The following is a 21,230-nucleotide window of genomic DNA, read 5'->3' as shown; positions in this document are numbered from 1 at the left end:
GAGGGAGAAGCAGGCTCCCTGCAGGGAGCCCAATGTGGGACTCGATCCTGGGACTCCAGGATCATGCCCTGAGCCGAAGGCAGGCGCTAAACCGCTGAGCCACCCAGGGATCCCCAATGTCTCTTACTTCTAAAACACCCCTGGGGCAGTCACTAAATCCTCCTTTCACAGAGCAGGGACCAGTGCTCAGAGCAGTGAGGGGAGCTCCCCCAGGAGCGGGGATTCGACCTGTGGCACTTCAGACTCCAAATCCCACTGCACTGTCCTCCCCTAAATGTACCCAAATGTCTTGTTTATCCTTTCTCTTCCAGGAAGTGGAGGTGACAAATGAAACTGACAGCGGCTCTAGACTGAGCCATGAGGTCTGTGCAAACATTTCCATGACCCCAACCCCAATTATTTTTCCTACAGGCCGTTGGACATGGCACCACGAGCAGGTGTTCCCTCCCGCCTGACAGGGAGACCAGATAAGCTCATCGGATCCCAGGCTGATGGTGAGTCCCCAGCCTCACCCAGGTCCCTTCCACCAGCCCTACCTGTGAGCCAGAGGAGGACAGGGCATGACCAAGGTCTCTACTGGCCCCCTCCTCTGGCCCTTCTCCCAGGAAGTGCTCCCTACACCAGTGGGAATTAAAACACTGCTGCCACCACCACAAAACCCTCTCTGTGGATGTCCTGGGGGAGGAGAGGCCAGAGGGAGTTTTGGTTTAATGCGTATGGTGTTCCAGTCCTGCAACATGAAAAGATTTCTGGAGACTGGTTGCACAACAATGTGAATGTACTTACTACTCAACTGCATACCCCAAAATGATCAGTTTTAAGTTGTATATATTTTGCCACAATTTAAGAAAATATTCCATTGAGAACAGGGGTTTTAGGAGTTTAGGAACCCACAAGACCTAAGTGATTTGTTTTGGTTTTTCCTTTTAGTACTGGCTCTGCCACGTACCTCTGTTGTACAACTTCTCTGAGCCTCAGTTACTTCATCTATAAAATGGGGTCAACAGGATATCTGCCTTATATGGCTGTCATGCATGCGGATCATGGGAGGGGAAGTTGGTTGGATCCCAAGCAGGATGCCTGGCACACAGTCAGGATGCCACAAATGGCAGCTCTGACCTTCATCATCATCATCTCTATTAATGTCATCATGGTCACTAATTATTAGTGAGCACTTGACATCACACCCTGATGGGGTTGGTCTGAACTCTTACCAGAATTTACCCTGAAAATGAGAAAGAGGTGGATCTGGAGAGAGGTGGTTCATATGGTCACTTTCTGAGCCATATCTACTAAATGAGAGGAGATGGTGGGATGTTGTGGCCTTTGATACTATTTTTGTTTTCCTTGATGTTATTTTTAAAACAAAACAAAATGGACTCATGAGCTTTGTGGGTGTCCCAGAATAATGCCTAGCGGCAAGGAAGGGCAGAGCCACATATCCTACCGCCAGGATGCAAAGGCTCTGTGGTGCATGTTGCCCAGGCTGCTCTCGAGGGGTCCTTGGGTCCACGTAGCAGTGGACAGCCACACACCTGCATGGGGAGCTTTTCAGCCCCCGACACGCTCCAGCTACCCAGCAACCACAGAAACCGGCTTGTTCTGCAGCAGACGCCATCAGCCTAATGAAATTTCAAATTAAATCACTGTCACTTAGCTAGTGGCACCAAGCAAAAGCAGACTGTTCCCCTTCTAGGTAAAAATTTCCAGAGTCTAATCTCTGAGGCCAGGCAGTTTTGCAGGGCACGAGGGACTCAGACCTTGAACTTCAGCAGGATTAAGCAAAACTTTGTCTCCACCCATGTTTCCACCATTTAAACCGTCTTCCTGGTTCTTTCCTCTGGGGATTATGTGGCACCTCAGTACACTGTACATACAGCACAGGGCATGTTGAAGTATTTCAGACGAGGATGTTACTAACTCAACATGTATTTCCAACACCTTGGCTGGGCTCTGGAAGCCCTGGCTGATCTAATTTCTGCCCCTCCCCCACCTCATTTGCTGCTCCCCCAAGCACACATCCAGCTCTGGCATTTTTTTCTTTCTTTCTTTCTTTCTTTTTTTTTTTTTTTAAGATTGTATTCATTTATTCATGAGAGACACAGAGAAAGAGGCAGAGACACAGGCAGAGGGAGAAGCAGGCTCCATGCAGGGAGCCTGATGCGGGACTCGATCCCAGGACCCTGGGACCAGGCCCTGAGCCAGAGGCAGGCGCTCAACCGCTGAGCCACCCAGGCGTCCCCCAGCTCTGGCATTCTAAACTATGCAGCGTTCCTCAAACATGGTCTTATTGCCACATGCCTCCTTGACTTTGAACAAAGAATGCTTCTGCAAGGAACGCCCTTCTTTCCCACAATTGAGAATCCTGGACATCATTCAAAATACTGTTCAACTGTCACCCCTTGCAGGAAACCTGCCGAGAAACGTGAAGGGTCTTCGACTTCAGCCTACTTGCAAGATGACGAGTGAGCCTTCCACAGTTTCATGGATGGCAGCAGAAGACATGAGCTGCCCGGCTCAGAGACAAGGGACCTCATTGCTGACAGCACAGAAGCAGCACGTCTGTAACAGTTCCCAGTCCCATGGGGCAACACAGAGGGGCCTCGGTGGGTGCTGTGCCCTCAGTGGGCTCAGGAATGTCAAGCTTAGAGAACTCAAATCTTCTATAATGAAATGCAGTCACACCTGCCCTCTGCCCAGGAAGATGAGCTATCTCTGTCTTCCAAGGCTGCCTGCTGTAGCAACATCCTTGAAAAGACAGTCTGGAGCAAAAGGGCTAGGAGTGTCTCTGTTTATAAAATGAGAAGAAATGCCATAAATTATGAAGGACTGTCTCCCAACAAAATCTTCCCTGGTTACCTGATCTGGCACTTGTGCAGTGCTCCCACCATGCCCCGTACGACCTCTGCCTTAGGAAACAGAAATTCACACTGCAATGACCTTGTATTTTTCTGATTCACTACCAGCCTGGGGGCTCTCTGATGTTAGGGACTGTCTTTTGCATTTATTTGTCAGACACGCAGGAAGTGCTCAATAAATGTGCAAATACAATGAGTCGAGTATGTAATACTGGGAATTTTGATAGCTTTGGTTTTGGGAGGCAATTAAATAATAACAACAGATGGCTGGCACTTACTGACTGCTTACTCTTGCATTCCAGACAACCTATGGCTTTTTTTTTTTTTTTTTTTGGCGTGGATTGTTTTATCCACAGGGTAACAGCATATGAAAGGTACTTTTATTAAGCCGCCTGTACATATGGGGAAACGAAAGACTTCAGAGCAGTTAAAGAATTTCTTCAGGGCAGCCCTGGTGGTTCAGTGGTTTAGCGCCGCCTTCAGCCCAGGGCGTGATCCTGGAGACCCCGGATCCAGTCCCAAGTCGGGCTCCCTGCATGGAGCCTACTCCTCCCTCTGCCTGTGTCTGTGTCTCTGCCTCTCTCTCTCTCTCTCTCATGAATAAATAAATAAATAAAATCTTAAAAAAAATAGAATTTCTTCAAAATCACAGGGCTCCTAAGCAACAGAGTTGCACTTGGACCTGGATCTGCCTGTACCCAAGCCCTCAGCCACCCTGCAGAGGTGCTTCTCATACAGGAGGCATGGGAACATTTGTTCTGGGTGTTTGTGGAGGGTAGGGGGAGAAGGAAGGAGGGAGTGCTGTTGTCTCGAGCCAGCATGTCACCGTCACCCACTCCCCGTGTGACTCATGGTCCATCAGCCTCCTCCCTCACATGGATGCTGAACACTCAGCTAGTTCCCACTGGAACATCACGCCTTCCTAATCGGCCAGCCCCACAGTGGGGCAGATGGTGTTTGGCCTTGGGAACAGCCTGGAATGCAACACTGACCTTACTTCCTGAAAGAGGAAATAAGGAAGAAATCTGTCTGTGGAGCCTCTGTATTTGCTACAACTTACAACTCCCGAACAGCCATTCCCCTTGACCTAATAACCAAAGAAATTGAAACAAGAAGATCTGATGATCGCCCACTGTAACACCCCCACAGGTGAGGGCCTGTGAAACGGATGGTCTCAGCATCTGCTACTAAGGGTAAAACCAGTACAGCCTTTCTGGAGGAAAACTTGGCAATAGCTCTCAAAGTGTTAGATATGTCACCCTTTGTCTTAGCCACTTAGTTCCTAGGACTTACACAATGAAACTATTTGTAAAATCATTTGAAAGTACAGAAAGATGTTTACGGCAAAACTATCAACCATAAGCTCCTTTTTAAAACATCAAAAATATTTTAAAAAATAATTTAAAGAAATAAATAGGGGATCCCTGGGTGGCTCAGTGGTTGAGCACCTGCCTTCAGCCCAGGGGGTGATCCCGGAGTCCCTGGATCAAGTCCCACGTCAGGTGCCCTGCAGGGAGCCTGCTTCTCCTTCTGCCTGTGTCTCTGCCTCTCTCTCTGTGTGTCTCTCAGGAATAAATAAATAATAAATTAAAATAAATAAATAAAACATTAAAAATATGTATACATGGATACAGGAAAAATGTCTGCACATTTCAATTCCTCCACGGATTACTACTGTTGATTTTTTAGCATATATTTTTGCTTAGCTTTTCACACACACACTTCTTCTTTCTAAAAAGGAGATATTTTTAGATGCTGTGCATGTAAAGTGTACTTTCTATATTTTATATAATGGGCCATACACGGCTCTGCAATTGCTTTTTTTCACTTAACGTTTTACTGAAGGCGTCCCTTCATATCAACCTCTATGAAACCCATATGAAACTGATTTGTGAACCTCATAGTATTTTGATTTTGGATGTAGAATCATGTGTATTTAATGAATTCCCATTGGAAGGATTTTTAGGTCGAGGAGAGTACAATGTGATATAGTCAGGTTATAGGTAAAAAGAAATGCCTACTCCCTCTTCGAGTCTGCTCACCCACCTCAACTTTATTTGGGGATTGTTTATCCACTTCTCAGAAACATCCAGAACTCCTCAAATTTTCCTATAGCTTTTTTTTTCCTACTGGATTAAGGCACGAGAGCCTTACACTTGGCCAGAAACCACAAAGTCAACTCAAAACTGTAAGTCTAGAAATGCAAACGTACCCAGATGTCTGATCATAGGACTGGAGACCTGCACGTTCGCACAAGACTAAGTTATCACTCTCACAAGCAGAAGTCTCTGATTTCTTTTTTTTTTTTTTTAGAAGTCTCTGATTTCTATAGAAACCGGCCCACATCCTGCCAACTTCCTGCAGCTTGTCAGCACCCGACCATGCCCTGTTCTTGCCATTCCCTGCGGCCCATCCTTCCTTCAGTGTGTATCCCCCAAAGCCCAGAACAGACACGAATGGAACGAATGCCTCGCAAGGACAAGTACAGCAGGGTGAGTCAACCTGAGCGAAGAGCTTCTGGCAAAGCCGGTGACTCAGAGGGTGAGGCGGGCCTCTGGAGAGCTTAGCCCCAGGCTACACACATCAAAGGAGAGAAGCCCTCGGAGGCCTCACGCAGACCCCCAGCTCCCAGGCAAATTCCATTCTTTCTGCAGTAGGTTGCTGGGAACCGGGGAGAAGCCAATTAGAACCCAGTTTTAATTACTTTTCAATAATAATGAGCCTTACACAAAGAGCTTTTATAAACCTTGCCTTCCCTTCCTAGATTCTCACCCAATTTTGTCAACCCAGGATTCTCAGCCACATTTGGTAAATAAAGAAACCGAATCCCAGAGGTCAGGGTTTGTGAGGGTCAGGGCAGGGCTTGAACCCAGGTGGGCCTCACACCTTGTTCAGACTTCACAGTGACGACAGACAGACGGGCAAGGACTGCATTTCCTGGGACTTGGCGACCAATCCCGCCCACCCCCACCCCGCCCGACAGGACTCTCCAGGAGGCAGGGCCCTTGGGAGCTGATGGAGTTTCCCTAACAGACTCGTGCCCTCCCCGATGCACCTCTTTTAAAATAAACCCCCAGTGACTTGTTATCATGGTGCCCCCAGCAATCCCACCGCACTGATGAGGGCGACTCGGGTGTCAAATGTCGGGGTATGGGGAGCAGACGCAGCTGGTACCCCACCTGTGCCCTGATCCTTCTCTGGGACAAGGTAGTCTCAGCCGCTCAAACTGCGACCATGTGGCTGTCTGGGGTGTGAAGTGTACCTGTGGCCTCATGAGTCTTGAGCAACCCCTTGGAGTTGGCTGTACACGACTGAACCTGTAGCTTCGGACTAGCCATGCTCAGCTGGCGGAGCAGATGAACCCACTCTTCTAGATCACATTCTGATGTGAAAACAGCAAAGCCGGCAAATGCACGATGGGCTAATAAGCTTTGTAGCTGTGAGCTGTATTTTAATGAGAGGACATGTCCCTTCAAAATGGTGCCTTGGCTAATTGGGCAAGATTCTTCATGTTTAGGGACACGGTTCTATAAATAAAAGCTTGTCGCTCATGCATAATGGCCTGTCCGCTCTCTGGCTTCCGAACCCCTCTGCTCAAGAGTAGCCCAACATCAATCAGCCCACCCACTGGCCCGTGAAGGGAGCCGGGCCGAGGGCTCCCAACAAAAGCCTCACAGAGAGACGTCAGACCCCATCACTGTCGCAGGGGCACTCAGGTGAAATAACAAGCCCCGCTGGCCTCTTCCCCTTGCACATCTGAACGTAAAAACAGACCAATACTGGCACATGCTGTGCTGAATTTCCTAGACAGGCACACAGTGTTACTGTCCGCAACTTCCCAAGGGCCTCCTCGGGTTACCATACGTATTAATGCACATACCAGCATTCGAAGAAAGGAAAAAGAGGGGGGGGGGGCTTGCTTATTTTGAATTGAATTCATCTGGGAATTTTAAATCCTGAAAATTCAGCCCCGGGTTACGGTATTTTAAGGTTTGAGCCGCGTAGGATTTTATCCTTTTGAACAGCAAATCTCTCTTTTCCATTTCAGAGAAAGTTCCTTCAGCGCCTCATGCATCTCAGAGCCAACTGTAAAACTCATTATGTTCAGAAACTACAGAATGGGACAAGGATGACAATGTTTGTCCATACGCATCCCTTTGAAGGCAATCTAGTCTTTACAGCTTCCTGCCGCCTTCAAAGGAGCCCTGCGTCTCTGTAAAGATGAGGCTCAAGCCCCAGCCCTATTGTGTTGGGACAATGGTGAACCAGGAACCAAAGAGGGGTTGAATGGAAGACTTCTGTGGGCACTTGAAACTAGACCTCGCTTCTCTGACCCTTCTTGGCCAGCCACAATGACAACGAGAGAAGCTGTTGTAAGGTACACATGCCACCATTTCTGCCACACGACATCCCTTCCCCAGGTGGCTTGAAAAGTCTCCAGTCTAGTCTCTTAAGACCCATGGGATTTGCCAGACACTGGCCAGTCAAGCACCACATGCTCCACATCTCCCTTCTAGCCACGCAAATTGAAATTCATTCCCACAGAGAAACTCAATGAGTTAATATCCCAAGGGCCTAAAGAGAATTCAAGAAAAACTGGATTTCTGCGATCTATCTCTTCCCATCACCCTCCTGCACTCCCAAGACCGTCAGCTATGGGAGTTTGGATTACACACTGCACAAAGGCACCGCGTGTCCTCCATCACAGGATGGACCTAAGACACTGTGTGTGTAGGTGTGGAGATTCTGGGCCTTTTCAGCTGGGGCCGAAGCATGAACACACATGGGCACACAAGACCATGCACAGTGGGGAAAGCTAGTAAGCAAACTCCCAGGCGGCAGCATGGACAGGTGTCAGCGGCTCCCTGACCCGAGCAAGATCTTGCCTCTCCCCTGCCTACCTGTCCCGGAGCCTCAGTCCCCTACTACAGGGCTCAAAACCTGACACAATCGCCTCACCTGGGGGCCAAAAGAGGCTAGGCATGGGTGTGGGTGTTGGAGGCCGTCTGTGCACCTGGCCTGGGGCAGGTGCAGGTGTGCTATTCATAGTCAGGCTTGCTGCCCTCTGGGCTCCGAGAAGCTCCCCAGAGCAAAGATGTACCCCTGTGTAATAATATGCATTTGTTTGTTTTCTTCACTTGACAACAAAGACTTTTTGTTGTTGTTGAAAAGTCTTTTTCAACAAAGACTTTTATGAACCCTAATTCATAGCCCTGAGAGTTGTTTCCCCTGCCCTTTCTATTCCATGGCTCGAGGCTTTCCTTGCCCCATGGGGCCCAGAGACTTAAATCTGGAATACTCCGAAGCTTTTCCCTCTTGGTACCAGACCATATCCTATGGGTGTTTGTTTTGTTCTGTTTTTCCTTCCCTCTTCCCTCCTACCTTTGAAAGCTAGCCTATCTTTCCTCCTGACCTTAATCGATCCTGCCCTCACTTCAAAGGCTTCTGTGACCCGGATGACCCAGCACGTGACAAACTCATGCTTCCAGCCCCCCCTGCTAGAGCTCTTTCCATTTCACCGCAGACCTCGCCCCCAGGCCCCTTGGATGGTGGGTCTCACGTATCATCACACAGGACCAACCAAGCTCTTCCCTCAACCCCCAGCCTGAAGTAAATGTCCGAGCTCTGTGCCAGAAACAATCAAAAAGAACCCACCAACTACCCACCACATCACAACCTCCTCCCTAGCTATGACCGGCACCCTGCTTCTCTTTCTGTGATGATGCCAAAAGGGGTGAGGAAAAAAATCCTTGACCCCCTCTGCAGGCCAGGAACGACTTCTGCAGCTCGGAGGATAAGAACTTGCAGCTGAAGTTTGTGTCAGACACCTGGACACAGAAAGACCAGGTCTTGGGGTCTCCATAGAGGACGCACATTTTCACTGCTGGCCACATCACACAGCAGTCACCTTGTCCACGCCTCACCAGCCGTGTGCATCTGAAGCCAGCCACCTCTTTGAGAAGGTCAAGTACAGCTGAGTCCCTGAGGCCTGGGAGTCTGGAGACCAGTGACTTCCGCTGGGTCATCTCCTGACCTGTGCCCAGGCTTTCCTTCTGTGAAATGATGCCCCTTTCCAGCATTAGGACTCTGTAATCTTATAAAACAGTCCCGCCACCGGACAAAGCAACAGGTAACTGTGTCGTAGGAACACCACAAGGGGACCAGAGCGTGAAGCCTGGAGCGGGATGGCACCCCCTTTCCCTTAGGCCACCAGGCTCCACCAACTAAGGTTCTCTTGCTCTCACGCTGCCTGACCAGGGCTGGGATTATACAAGGCCTGGCCACACCATTGGCTCTGGGGAGTCCAGGCTGGCCGGACCATATCTTGCTGCCAGGGCCCCCGATCATTGTACCTGCTACTTCCTTGCTCCCTTTTGGGGCTGAAAGGGAGCCACGCCCATGACAACTGAACTTCGTTTCCCTATTGTTTCTGCGGCAGAGAGCATTCCGCTCCAGCCTGCTAGCAGACCACATCATTCTGGTCGGAAATGTAGGACCCGGGGAATCTCCGTAGAAAGGAGACAGGAGAGGTAATTGAGAGTCAGCTCCCTCAGCCCGTGGCCTGAAGTCTGGGTCACCCTTTGCAAGCTAAGAGGGGGAGCCCAGGAGAGATGACAACTCACGTGGCTCTTTTTGCCTTCTTCATCTCCCACAGATGTGATGACCGTCTCTGAGAAGACCGTTCGTCCAGTCTGGTTGTTGGTGACCTATGGCAGAGCAACCACAGTGAACGTGAAACAGAAGGAATTCTGGGCAAATCCCACATGTTTTCTTGGTTCCATTCTCTGAAGCAGGAGCATCTGCCAAAGTGGACAGGATGCCCACTCCCCTTTGCTTTCTGAGTTCCAGCAGCAGCCGTCAGGTGGGCAACCCCCTCTCTGTGCAGCAGTCAGAAGCCTAACGGAGTCTACCTCCCAGGATTGCTCTGCAGGGAGATGAGCAGGCTAGGGCAAGGCGCTCAGCACAGAGCCTGACCTGCAGCAAATACTCAGCAGTAGCTGGTTGTTGTTTTTTTTTTAAGGTTTTATTTTATTTAGACATGAGAGACACACAGCGAGAAGCGGAGATATAGACAGAGGGAAAAGCAGGCTCCTCTCAGGGAGCCTGATGTGGGACTCGATCCCCGGACCCGGGATCATGCCCTGAGCCGACGGCGGATGCTCAACTGCTGAGCCACCCAGGCGTCCCCCAGCAGTAGTTGTTTTTACTGTGCTTGAGGCTCATCACTTGAAACTCAATGTCAACATCCTGATTTTCAATGATGACAGGTCTGGGTGTCTCATCCAACATGTTTCATGAGAAGCAAGCGGGTTTTAGCTACAGCTGCCCCCCTCCCGGTTCTGGTGAAATATTTCACCAAGAAAGTGCTTACGTACAATGGGAGGCTCCCCTATCTGCTGTCTGGATCGGACTCTGCTCAGCAGCAGCAGGTACCTCAGAGTGGAGCCTCTTCATCCTGACGTGCCCCCTGGGCTGCTCCTGCCCTGACCGAGGTCCCGTCTAAGGAATGCTTGTGCTGGGCACGAAGAACAGAAGAGACGCCGGCCCAGCAGGTAGGAGATCTGTGTTCTTTGAGCCTTGGCTCAGCTACCAACAACCACCTAGTGTGTAACCTGGAATAAGTCACTTCTCTGATTCATGATGTCCTCATTTCTAGGACATTGTAGAGCTCCCGCCAGCAATAACATTAAAAGGAAGCTGTGTCCAGAACAGAGTGGGAACTCAGCCATTTTGTCATAATGGACCAAATCCCAGTTCTGCAGAGATAAGGATCATGTCTTCATAAACAAACTTTAATACTTTTAAGTAAGTAAATCCTCTCCCCAGCAAAGAGGCAGTGTCTTCTTCCTCTCAGCCAGATTTTTGCTGAATTAACTGATGGTATATGTGTTTTTTAAACTGTGCAGTCCTATAGTGCAGGTATGGGTTGCAGGACTTCTAAGAGCCTTCATTATACTCAAGTGCTTTTTTCTATCTCTAAGAGAAGAAATAAGTAAGATGTTTCCAGAATATGCTTAACCACAACCCAGCCTCTCTTTAATGAAGCACTGCACAGGACAGGCGCTCCCTGGAACCTACTGGAGAGCTGCTGCACAGTGCCAATAACATAACTTTATGGAAAGAAACGAGTATAAGAACAACTTGCTGCTGCAAGCACTTTGTAGTTTATAATGAGCTCTTATGTACTTTAGATTATTGGACTCTCATGCCACTGTCATGTACGTATTGATGTCCCTATTTCATATATATGGATAGTGAGGGATGTACATTTAAATAATTTTTCAAGATCACACTAGTTACTGGGAGGACTCATGCTTGCATATTCCAACATCTACAAGAAGCAACCTTAAGAAGAGCCAAACCTATTAGCTAATTATTGTCAAAGAGAACGACTTAATATTGGTTTCGACAAAAATAAAAGTGACCTTTGGAAACATTCTCCAGCGCTCAGATGAGCGATGCTAAAGGATTCTGTTCAGCAGGTGACTCATTCATTTATCTGGGGGTGGGGTGGTGATGGGGGTACATCCTGAAGCTGGGCGCATCAGTCTGCAGTGGGAGAAAAGCCACACAAAGGCTACATACAGTCAAGGCGATGGCCCATAAAAATTGACCTGTTTATGCTCCATGACACAGAAACACTATTGTTTCAACCAAGTCATGACCTGGGCATTTGAACAAAAAGTGAGACTCTCGTGAGAGCCATTGAGCCTTGCACATATGAGTTGGAATGAGATCCGAGGTCAAGTTCCTTGATGTGCACAACAGTACATCAACTCGACAGCCTCTACCAATGACCCTCACTCTGTGCACACCAGACTCTTTTCAAGAGAAACCAGGCTCACAAGGTTTGTCCTCCCAGTCCTGCCTAAGTTATGCAAGACACATCTCATGCCAGGGCAGGTTAATGCCAGGTGCCTCTGCATTTGCGACGTTTTCTTCCTCAAGTCAGGTGGGCAATGGACCTGCTTGCCCATCATGCCAGATATCAAACCAAGAGACAATTAGACATGTGGCAGGCTGGAAAAAACTCTGCTACAGAAGACTGAATGGATAACCAGCAAACAAACGTTCAATCTTATGACAACAGAGGCTTTCCCTTCCAAAGATGTAGAGTATATCACAATCGAGTTCCTCCAAAGGAAGCAGGGGAGATCTATTCACCACCATGGGCTCTATTTCCATTCTCTACTAAAATACACATTAAAACCTATGAGATAAATTCCTTGAATTCAATACTAGAGAAGTATTATCTCTAGACACTTGTTTGCACCTTTTTATCAAATGATAACCCCCCCTCCACCCCATGGCCATTCCTTTGCAACCGGGCTGGCAGGCAGCCTAGAGTTAAATTTATTACCTAAATACAAAAGCAATTTTGGTTTGATACACAATGATCCCTCTTAAATAGCTCCCTCGTTCCCTCTGGTTGTTGTTGTTGTTGTTGTTTTTAAAGATTTATTTATTTATTTATTCATTCATGAGAGACAGAGAGAGAGGTAGAGACACAGGCAGAGGGAGAAGCAGGCTCCATGAAGGGAGCCTGATGCGGGACTCGATCCCGGGACTCCAGGATCATGCCCTGGGCTGAAGGCCGGTGCTAAACCTCTGAGCCATTCAGGGATCCCCTTCCCTCTATGTATTTTATCAAACTCACTTGTATTTTTGGCTTGTGGCCTTAGTTCTCTGATGGGACAGGGTGCTACAGAGGGGAGGATATGCTGGCCGTGACCCCCCTTACCTTGTGAATTTCTCGGTGCACATGGATGGTATTATTTCCAACCCTGGTTTCCGTGTTGGTCTCATTGTGATAGCTGGAAGGTAAGTTTGCCAGGTTCACTTCTGATGTCTTAGCAGCGGCTTCTTCGGCTTCCATCTATTAAATCAACGAACTTAATGAGCAAACCGGTTTTCTCTGGATATAAATCAGTCCATTAGAAATAAAGAACCACTTCTCTTTTCCTCTTCCGCAATTACAAATAATGGTAGTGGTAAGAGGCACCGCTAACTGCACGTCCACGAGGATAAGATATTGTACTAAATGTTTTACATGTATCAGAGACTTAAATCTCATAGCCTCCCTAGGAGGTGGGCGTGAATGCACCCATTTTATAAATAAGGAGAGTAAGGCTCAGGGAGACTGGATAATTTCCCAAAACTATTGGTGAAAGACATCACTCATCATCCGGGAAATGCAAGTCAAAACCACAACGAGACATCAACTCGCTCCTGTCAGAATGGCTAAAAGCAAAAACACAAGAAACGACAAGTGCTGGTGAGGATGTGGGGGAAAAGGAACCCTCCTGCACCGTTGGTGGGAATGCAAACTGGTGCAGCCACTGTGGGAAACGGTATGGAGGTTCCTCAAAAATTAAAAATAGAACTACCATACGATCCAGTAATCACACGAACTGGGTATTCACCCAAAGAACACAAAAACACTAATTTGAAGATATATGGACTGCTATGCTTACCGCAGCATTATTTACAATAGCCAAACTATGGAAGCAGCCCGAGTGCCCATCAATAGAAGAATGGATAAAGAAGATGTGGTGCATATATACAATAGAGTATTATTCGGCCGCAAAAAGAATGAAATCTTGCCATTTACAAAAACCTGGGTGGACCCAGAGGGTATAATGCTAAGGGAAATAAGTCAGACAGAGAAAGACAAATACCAGAGAATCTATCACTCATATGTGGAATTTAAGAAACAAATGAGCAAAGAAAAAAAGAGACAAGAAAACAGTCTCCTAATCCTAGAGAACAAACTGGTGGTCACCACGGGGGCAGGGGGGGGAGGATGAGGGAAACAGGTGAAGGGGAATAAGAGGACACCTATTATGATGAGCACTGAGTAATGCGCAGAATTGTTGCATCACTGTATTGTATGCCTAAAACTAACATAACACTATGCTCACTAGAATTAAAAATTTTTATTTTTTATTTTTATTTTTTTTAAAGATTTTATTTATTTATTCATGGCAGAGAGAGAGAGAGAGAGAGAAGTAGGCTCCATGCAGGGAACTCAACGTGGGACTTGATCCTGGGTCTCCAGGATCACACCCCGGGCTGAAGGTGCTGCTAAACCGCTGAGCCACCGGGGCTGCCCAAATTAAAAATTTTTAAATTCACTGTGGCATATCCACAAGACACATAAGAAAGAAAACAAAAGACTGTCAGGGAAGGGCAAGGGCAGAGTTGGTATCTGAGCAAGCTTCCGTGGAACGGTCTCGGCCCTGTACACCTGCTGTTGGCGACCTGTCCATCTCCCTGTGACCTAACCTGGAAGTCACCTGCACGCACCTGCATTCACCTGCCTCACGCACCCACGGGCAGCTCTGCCTCTGAGAGCACTCTCTGGCTGCTCAGTGGGCTCAGCTGGCCCAGATGCTGGGGAGCTAACGCCCCAGGAACCATCTTCCATCAGTGAGGGATGGGCTGTGGGGCAAGTACCCCAGCTTCCTCTCCCCTCAAAGGGGCAGTCTCTCTCCGAGGACCCAGTGGGACTGAACCCCAGCAGCACCGGCCACTAACCTGCTCATCAGTGCAGCCTTTATTCCCTCTCTTCTCTCCCATCTTATTTCCCCACTTCCTCCCGGTGTTTCTGGGATCACTTACCAAATAAATTATTTGCTCCTAAACCTTTGTTGTGGCAGAATCTGGTGGTGGGGGTGGGGGTGGTAAGACCCAAACAGCCCCCCAAGACAGTCCCTTACCTGATCTAGGTAGGGCCACAGATATGTCTCCTTCCCCACCCCACCTCTTGGGTACAGCGGGTCAGCTGACTTGTTCCCAGGACCCACCCTCCTCCTGGCTCTTGTTTGGTGCCAGGTTCCTGAGGCTGCTACTCTCAAATCTTCCAGTGTCAGGAGCCTCCATGACATCTCTACCACATTTATCGATCAACCTGAATCTATACCCAATTTCCCCTCGTGCATTTACCACTGTGCCCCACCCCAAGGGGGCAGTGGACAGTGTGACCGGGTCACAGCTGACTGCACTCAAAGAGAGGCCACATCATGGGCTAGCTGAGCCAATCAGATACTCTCTCGAGGAATTTAAAACGAGACACAAAGAGAAGTTCTAGTTGCTGGCTGGCAGTTTTCCAAACTGGGCTATTTTTACTTCTTAAAACTAATCCTCAAAAAGATTCTATTTTTAAAAAAATCACTATCTTCTATTCCCTTATGTACTAAATGAGACACCTCTTTTCCTGTCTCTCCCAGCTAGATTTACCGAGCTGGGCTGGATATGGGGACAGAACTGCCATGCCTCAGTGCAGCACAAAAACACTGAACCAGAAGTGGAGAGAGTCTGGTACTCCCAAAAGCTCAAATGATCAAACAAGAACTTGAGTCAGTTATTGCTGTGTTTGACCCTGAGAGGGTTGCTGAGATGTCTGAGACTCGATCACTGGCTTCACCATCATCACCATCATCATCATTACCACCACCACCATCACCACCATCATCACCACCATTATCCATCACGATCATCATCACCCCAACAACCGCCATGTTTGGGCATCAGCTATGCCTGCGCCATCGCACCATTATCTTCCATGGCTCCTTGGATATTCAAGCACTCCCACAAGGACAGTGTTGGGGCCCTCATTCTGCAGATGAAGAGAACGAGCTGGAGAGAAGTGAAGGGACCTCTACGGTCATCACGTTGTTAACAAGAGGCAAAGCTCAGATAGAACTCAGGTCAGTCTGACTCCAAATTCTGGGCCTTGTCCAGTATGTACTTCTGTCCTGCCTGAGTAGCTCATGCGTCTACTGGGGAGATAGCAGAGCCCCACAACTAAACCAGTTTGAGGGTGATTATGATGGTTTCTAGAAGCAAGCCAGGGGCTCAAAGAAAGAAAGGTCTCCAGGAGGAAGAGGCATGATTGAGCTGATTTCTAAGGATGAGTAGGATTTGACCAGAAAGGAGCACAGGGGAGGCCAAAGCTGTGGCAGCCTGGACGAGAACGGGGTACGCCGTAGGCCAGGGCACAGGGTCCATGCTGGGCGTGAGAGAACATGGTGGATGATGAATTAGAGAGGGACTGGCGGGCAGATGCAGGAGCAGTTCTATAAAGCAGAGGGTGTTGACATGGTGAGGAGAGTGCATCGGAGTCACGTCTGAAACTCTAACATCGATATCATAGATCTATAACCAGGAGATTTGTGACTATATAGTCACACACACACACACACACACACACACACACACACACACAGATCCCTTCTGAGACCTGCTGAATTAGAATTTCTGCAGGTGCAACCCCAGGTATCAAAGAGCTCAAATGAAGAGGCAGTCCCTCCCGCCACTTACCCAGGAGAAAATCTCTCTCCAGGCCACGGGAAGTTGTAACAAGTTCTAAAGACTGGTTGGTAGATAATATATGTTCTGGAGAAGACAAAGAGGGGAGTGAGGGAACTGGCCAGAGTGAGGGGCGGGAGTAGGAAGTTATACCTGGGGAGAGGCCTGCTAAGGCAGCAGAGGTTACAAGTAAGTCTAGGTGGGTCAAGCTACTGCGAGTTAGCCACAAGGTGAGGCAAAAGTTGCCTGTGGCATGTCATAGGGCAGCATGTCACAGGGCAGCACGGCAGGAAGTGCCTGGGTTCTGGAGTTAGGTAAGGCGGGGGCAATCCCAGGTCGGCCAAGAAGCAGCTATGTGACCTTGGGCAAGATACCACAGGACAGCATTCTGAAGGTCGCTGTGTGTTACTACATCTGTGCTTGGGTGGGCAGGTGCTGTGACACGCACCTGGATCTCGCGATCCATAATTCTTACATCCACTCAGCCAAGTGGGGCCATCTCCACTACACAAACAAGAAAGCTAAGGTTTAGAGACCTTAAAGAAAGCAGTTTTAGGAGAAGCTAGCGTGCTAGGGAATGTTCGGGTAGAGGTGGGAAGAGCAGACAGCAGATACTACACGTCTGAAGAATTCGCCAACAAAATGGAGAAGTGGAATGGAGCTAAGATAGGAGACAGGGTGAACACAAAAAGGACTTCAAAGAAAATATTTTTTAAGTGAGAGATCTTGGCATGTTCAGTGATAGAAAAGATGCAGCTGGAAAAGAGTAGGAGAAAAAGAGGCCGTCCAGAAGCAGAAGGGGATGTTTTCGCATTTTAAAAATTCCCACTGGAACCTGAATCTGAAGTTTGGCTTTCAAATAATTGACGAGTTACCAAATCTAGAGTTTGCTTTGGGGTGAGCAGATAGTCTTTTTTTATAAAGGCTTCTCCCTCTCAACCAGTGGTTATTTCGATAGAATGAGCTAATAGTCCTCCAATGGCACCACGAACTCAAAGTACAGTTTACAATGGAAATTTCAACCACAACTATTACTGCCACTAGCAAGAGAAACTGAAGCCTGAGGCAAAAGCAGTTGTTTCATAGAGGAGGAATGCGCATGTTATAAAAAATGGCATTTATAGTTGGTTGACTCCGTGGGTCTGTTAAAGGAGTACAATAGGAAAAATCGGAGAGATAAATCAAAGCTTGGTATTGGGGTTCTTCCTAGGAATAGGTGAGGTGATTAAGAACATTCTAGAATACGTCAGTTATAGATATCACAATCCCCTTCCCTTCCCCCTGCTCACTGGGGAGGGGTAGAAAGTGGTTGTTATCCTCAAAACACATTCGTCAGCAACACAGAATATTAAGACAGGAAAATGGGAACACCCTCGATTGAACCATTTGGACATTTGTCTCTCCCAACAATGATCCTACAAGCAGAGTTTCATCTTTCCCCTAGGAGCAATCAACAGCTTGAGTCAGCTGGAATATTTAAAATGTCAGGAAGTTACTTGAAAGCAGATTCATGATGCAGCTCTGTAAATAACTAATTCATCTGACCTGGTCCTTTCCCCAGACAACAAATAAATAGCTACTATCCTGTGTTTATGAGACATAAGGGGCTTCCTGACAGTCTCTTTTTAAAAAATTAATATCAATAGCCACAATCTCTTGAGAGCCTATCATATACCAGATACTGGTGGTTCTTTGTCGTCATCAGGATGGGACTATTGAGATGATAATAATAATGACCATGAGTGGCCATGAGTCATCGAGAACCAAGGATCTCCCATAATCCTGACAACAACCTCAAGGGATGATTTACATTACACAATTTTTCTTACCCCATTTTAGATGGTCAGATATCTTGCTTTACTTGCATCATCTCATTTAAATCACCCCTTATCCTAAACGGGGGAGGAGGGACAAGTCTTGGATCCTACCACGTAGTAGAGCTAGGGTCAGATAAAGGAAGGTTGATCCCCACGGCCTGTTCTCCTAACACGCAGGGGTTCAGCCTCTCTCAACCTGTCCCCGCTGCCGTTGAGGATACTCTTTGGGGAGTGACCCCTGAGCAGGACAGAGGTAGCAGCCAGTAACTCTACTGGTGGCAAACTTTCAACCAGTCCATCTTCACAAGCCTAGCTGGGACCCTGGCAGAGCCAATGAGGACAACTTCCACAGAATAGATATGCCACTCAGGTCCCTCTGGTCCCAAACTGCTCTGATCAGTGAAGAGACTAGCAAGGCCCCTGCTGCTCCCCTGTCTCCTTCAAGCAAGAGCTACCATCAGAAGACCACGCTGCACAAACAAATTCACACAAAATAAAAACATGGCATTGACCTCAACAGTCTCACCCAAAATCCATGTGCTGGAGGGAAAATCCTTGGAGCCCAGATAAGGAAAGCAGATGACCTGCCCTGGCACCAGAAGGATCATGAGCTCCATTTAATAGGAAGGGGTAGAGTTAAGAAATACAGGGGCCCATCTGATTCCTATTCCCTTTTAATTATTCCATGTCATGATCCTTTTGCTTTCACAGGAAGCAGAATGTCTGTCCCTGGGTTTTGGAATCTGGCCTGTCCAGCGGATGTTCAGGACAGCTTCCCACACAACTGCCTCCCAGTCCAGGGTCCCCTTCACTGTATACTCCACCAGGCTGACTGCTGTGGTTGGGAGAGGGAAATACCCCCAAAGGACATAGGTTGTGGGGAGAAAGCAGCCTTTCCTGGTAGACCAGAGCTAGCATTTAAGGCTCTGTCCCAATGGAATGTGGAGAAGAAGCAGGGGTGAGAAGACGCCTCGCCCTGCAGCCTGGACATCTGGTCTCCTGCTGACTCCTTCACTAGGACGCTGGCTTCTCCCCAAAGACAGGCTGCAGCCGGAGCCAGACCCGACAGTGACCATGCCCACCAACCCCAGCCACCAGGGACAGCTCCTGACACCTGGGCTGGGCCAGGTAGGCCAGCGGCACCTCCTGCCCAGGCAGCCCTGACAACACCTAGGTGCTCACCCTAGAGGATGCCCCCCACAGTGCGGGGACCTGGGAGGTGATGGAAGGAAGAAGCCAGGCCAAGCTTTGCCAAGGTAGGTGGTACCTGATAGTAACAGCTTATGTATATTGCCCACCTACTATACGCCAGGTGCCCACACATATCAGGGCATTTAATTCTATCAGGAAATCGAGGTCCGATGTCACCCTGCTGGTCAGCGGCTGGCCGAGGAGAACTCTGAGCTCAGGACTGACTCCAAAGCACCCCTGGGGTGGAGGTGGGCCGCCCTTCCCACTGTCCGCCCCTCCCCCATCTGAAAATTCACAGGCCGGGATTGAGGATTCTGATTTTCCTTCTTGGCCTCACGTGCATTTGGGGAAGCCCAGACAGACCAGCAGCAAAGCTTTCCGGGCTTTTTGTCCCCACCCGGCCTCCGAACTGCGTCTTGGGAGGATGGCACAGGCTCAAAGCCCAACGTACAAGCTAGAACTTGAGATCCCTGGGGCTTCCCTGGCCTCTCTGCAAAACCCCGGCGCTGGGATACCGGCCCGCGCCAGCCTCCGCTTACGACCGGGGGGCGGGGGACAACTGCACACTGGAAGGCAGCTGCGGGGTGGTGGCCGGCAGCCTGCGCACAGGTGGTGCCCGGTGCCCCTGCCTGAGTCCAGCCGCAGGCTCCCGGCGAGCGGGCTCAGATCCCGACCGTGGGGCAGGCAGTCGGAGGTGGGCGTTGAGCTCACCCTGCGCCGCCGCCGCCGCATCGCTGCGAATCTGCTGCCGGCTCCTCGCCGAACCCAGAGTGCCCCCACCCCCCCCTACGGCGCGGAGCGCTCCCCCCGGCCCGGCTGCCCCCCTGCAGGGCGCTTTCCCGGCCCCCCAGCAGGGCGCTCCCCCCCCCCGCCCGCTAGCGGGGTGCTCCCCGTGCCCCCCAGCAGGGCGCTCCCCGGCTCCCCAGCAGAGCACTCCCCCGGCCCCTCAGCAGGGTGCTCCCCCGGTCCCCTAGCAGGGCGCTCCCCTCGCCCCCCCCCTCCCAGCAGGGCGCTCCCCCGGCCCCGCTGCCCACCCCCCCCCCCGGCAGGGCGCTCCCCCGGCCCCGCTGCACCCCCGGCCCCGCGGCCCCCCGGCAGGGCGCACCCACCTCCTCCACCGCGCTGCGCAGTTTGTGCTGCGTGTCCTCCATCAGCTCCTCAACCTCGCGGAACATCTCGTTGAGGGTGGCCTCCTCCTGCGGGTAGCTGAGAGCCGGGCCGGCCTCGGGGGGAGCCGCGGGCGCCGTGGGGGCCGGCGCGGGGGCCGTGGGGACCGCCGCCGCCAGCAGCAGGCACAGCAGGGTGCCCCCGAGCCGCCGCATCTCCGCTCTGCGCCCGCCGCCGCCTGCGTGGGGAACCGGTCAGAGCGCGCCCGCCGCCCGCCCCGCCCCGCCCCGCCCCGCCCCTCTCCCCCGCACCCCCAGGGCACCAGCCCGAGGCCCCCGCGCCCCTCCTCCCCGCCCCCGGGCGGCCCCTCCCCGCAGCCGCCGAGCCTAGTCCCCCACGCCCGTGGCGCCCGCTCACCCCGCGCCGCCCCGGGTTCGAGCCCGGCCCCTGCCCCCCGCGCGCCCCCCGGCCCCGCGCGCCCCCCTCCCCAGCGGACCGAGCCGTGCGCGGGCTGGAGCTGCCGGGCCTCGCCGGGGACGCCGCCGCGGGCTGCGCGCACCACACGGGAGCGGCGCGGGAGGGGAGCGCGGGGATGCGGCGCCGGGGCCGGAGACCCGCAGCGCGCCCCGCCCGCTCCCTCGCCATTGGCCGGCGGCCGCCCGCGCCCCGGGCCGCCCCCCCGCGAGCCTCGGCCGCCGCCTCCGCCTGGTGGTCGCCCCGCCGCGGCCAGGACGCGCCCAGGACCCGCCCCCCCCCCGGGCGCAGGGCCGGTGGCTGAGAGCCGGCAGCCCGGGGCCCCAGCTCCGCTCCTCGCGACCCTGCCGACCTGCCGACCTGCCGACCTGCCGGGTCCGGCCGAGGCCCCTGAGCTGCGGGCGCCCCGCGGGCCCGGGCGAGGACGGAGGGGAGAGCGGGGCCGGGGCCGGGGCCTGCGGGCAGGTGCTGC

General features: G+C 50.9%; 1 protein-coding gene across 1 annotated transcript in view; it reads right to left on the bottom strand.

Annotated features, from left to right (window-relative positions):
• The window catches only part of DKK3 (dickkopf WNT signaling pathway inhibitor 3), a 43,225-nt gene extending 22,319 nt beyond the window's left edge, over positions 1–20,906 (bottom strand). The window contains exons 1-4 of the mRNA XM_072725659.1: positions 20,781–20,906; positions 20,287–20,522; positions 12,601–12,735; positions 9,482–9,565 (exon numbers count right to left, since the gene is read on the bottom strand). Coding sequence (XP_072581760.1) covers positions 9,482–9,565; positions 12,601–12,735; positions 20,287–20,499 — 432 coding nt within the window. The 5' untranslated portion in view covers positions 20,500–20,522; positions 20,781–20,906. The remainder of the gene's footprint in view (positions 1–9,481; positions 9,566–12,600; positions 12,736–20,286; positions 20,523–20,780) is intronic.
• Positions 20,907–21,230: the final 324 nt, after the last annotated feature.

The sequence above is a fragment of the Vulpes vulpes genome, chromosome 11, assembly GCF_048418805.1.
Source record: "Vulpes vulpes isolate BD-2025 chromosome 11, VulVul3, whole genome shotgun sequence".
Classification (NCBI taxonomy): Eukaryota; Metazoa; Chordata; class Mammalia; order Carnivora; family Canidae; genus Vulpes; species Vulpes vulpes.
The sequence above is the reverse complement of the archived record's forward strand: the minus strand, read 5'-3'. Positions and strand labels throughout refer to the sequence as shown.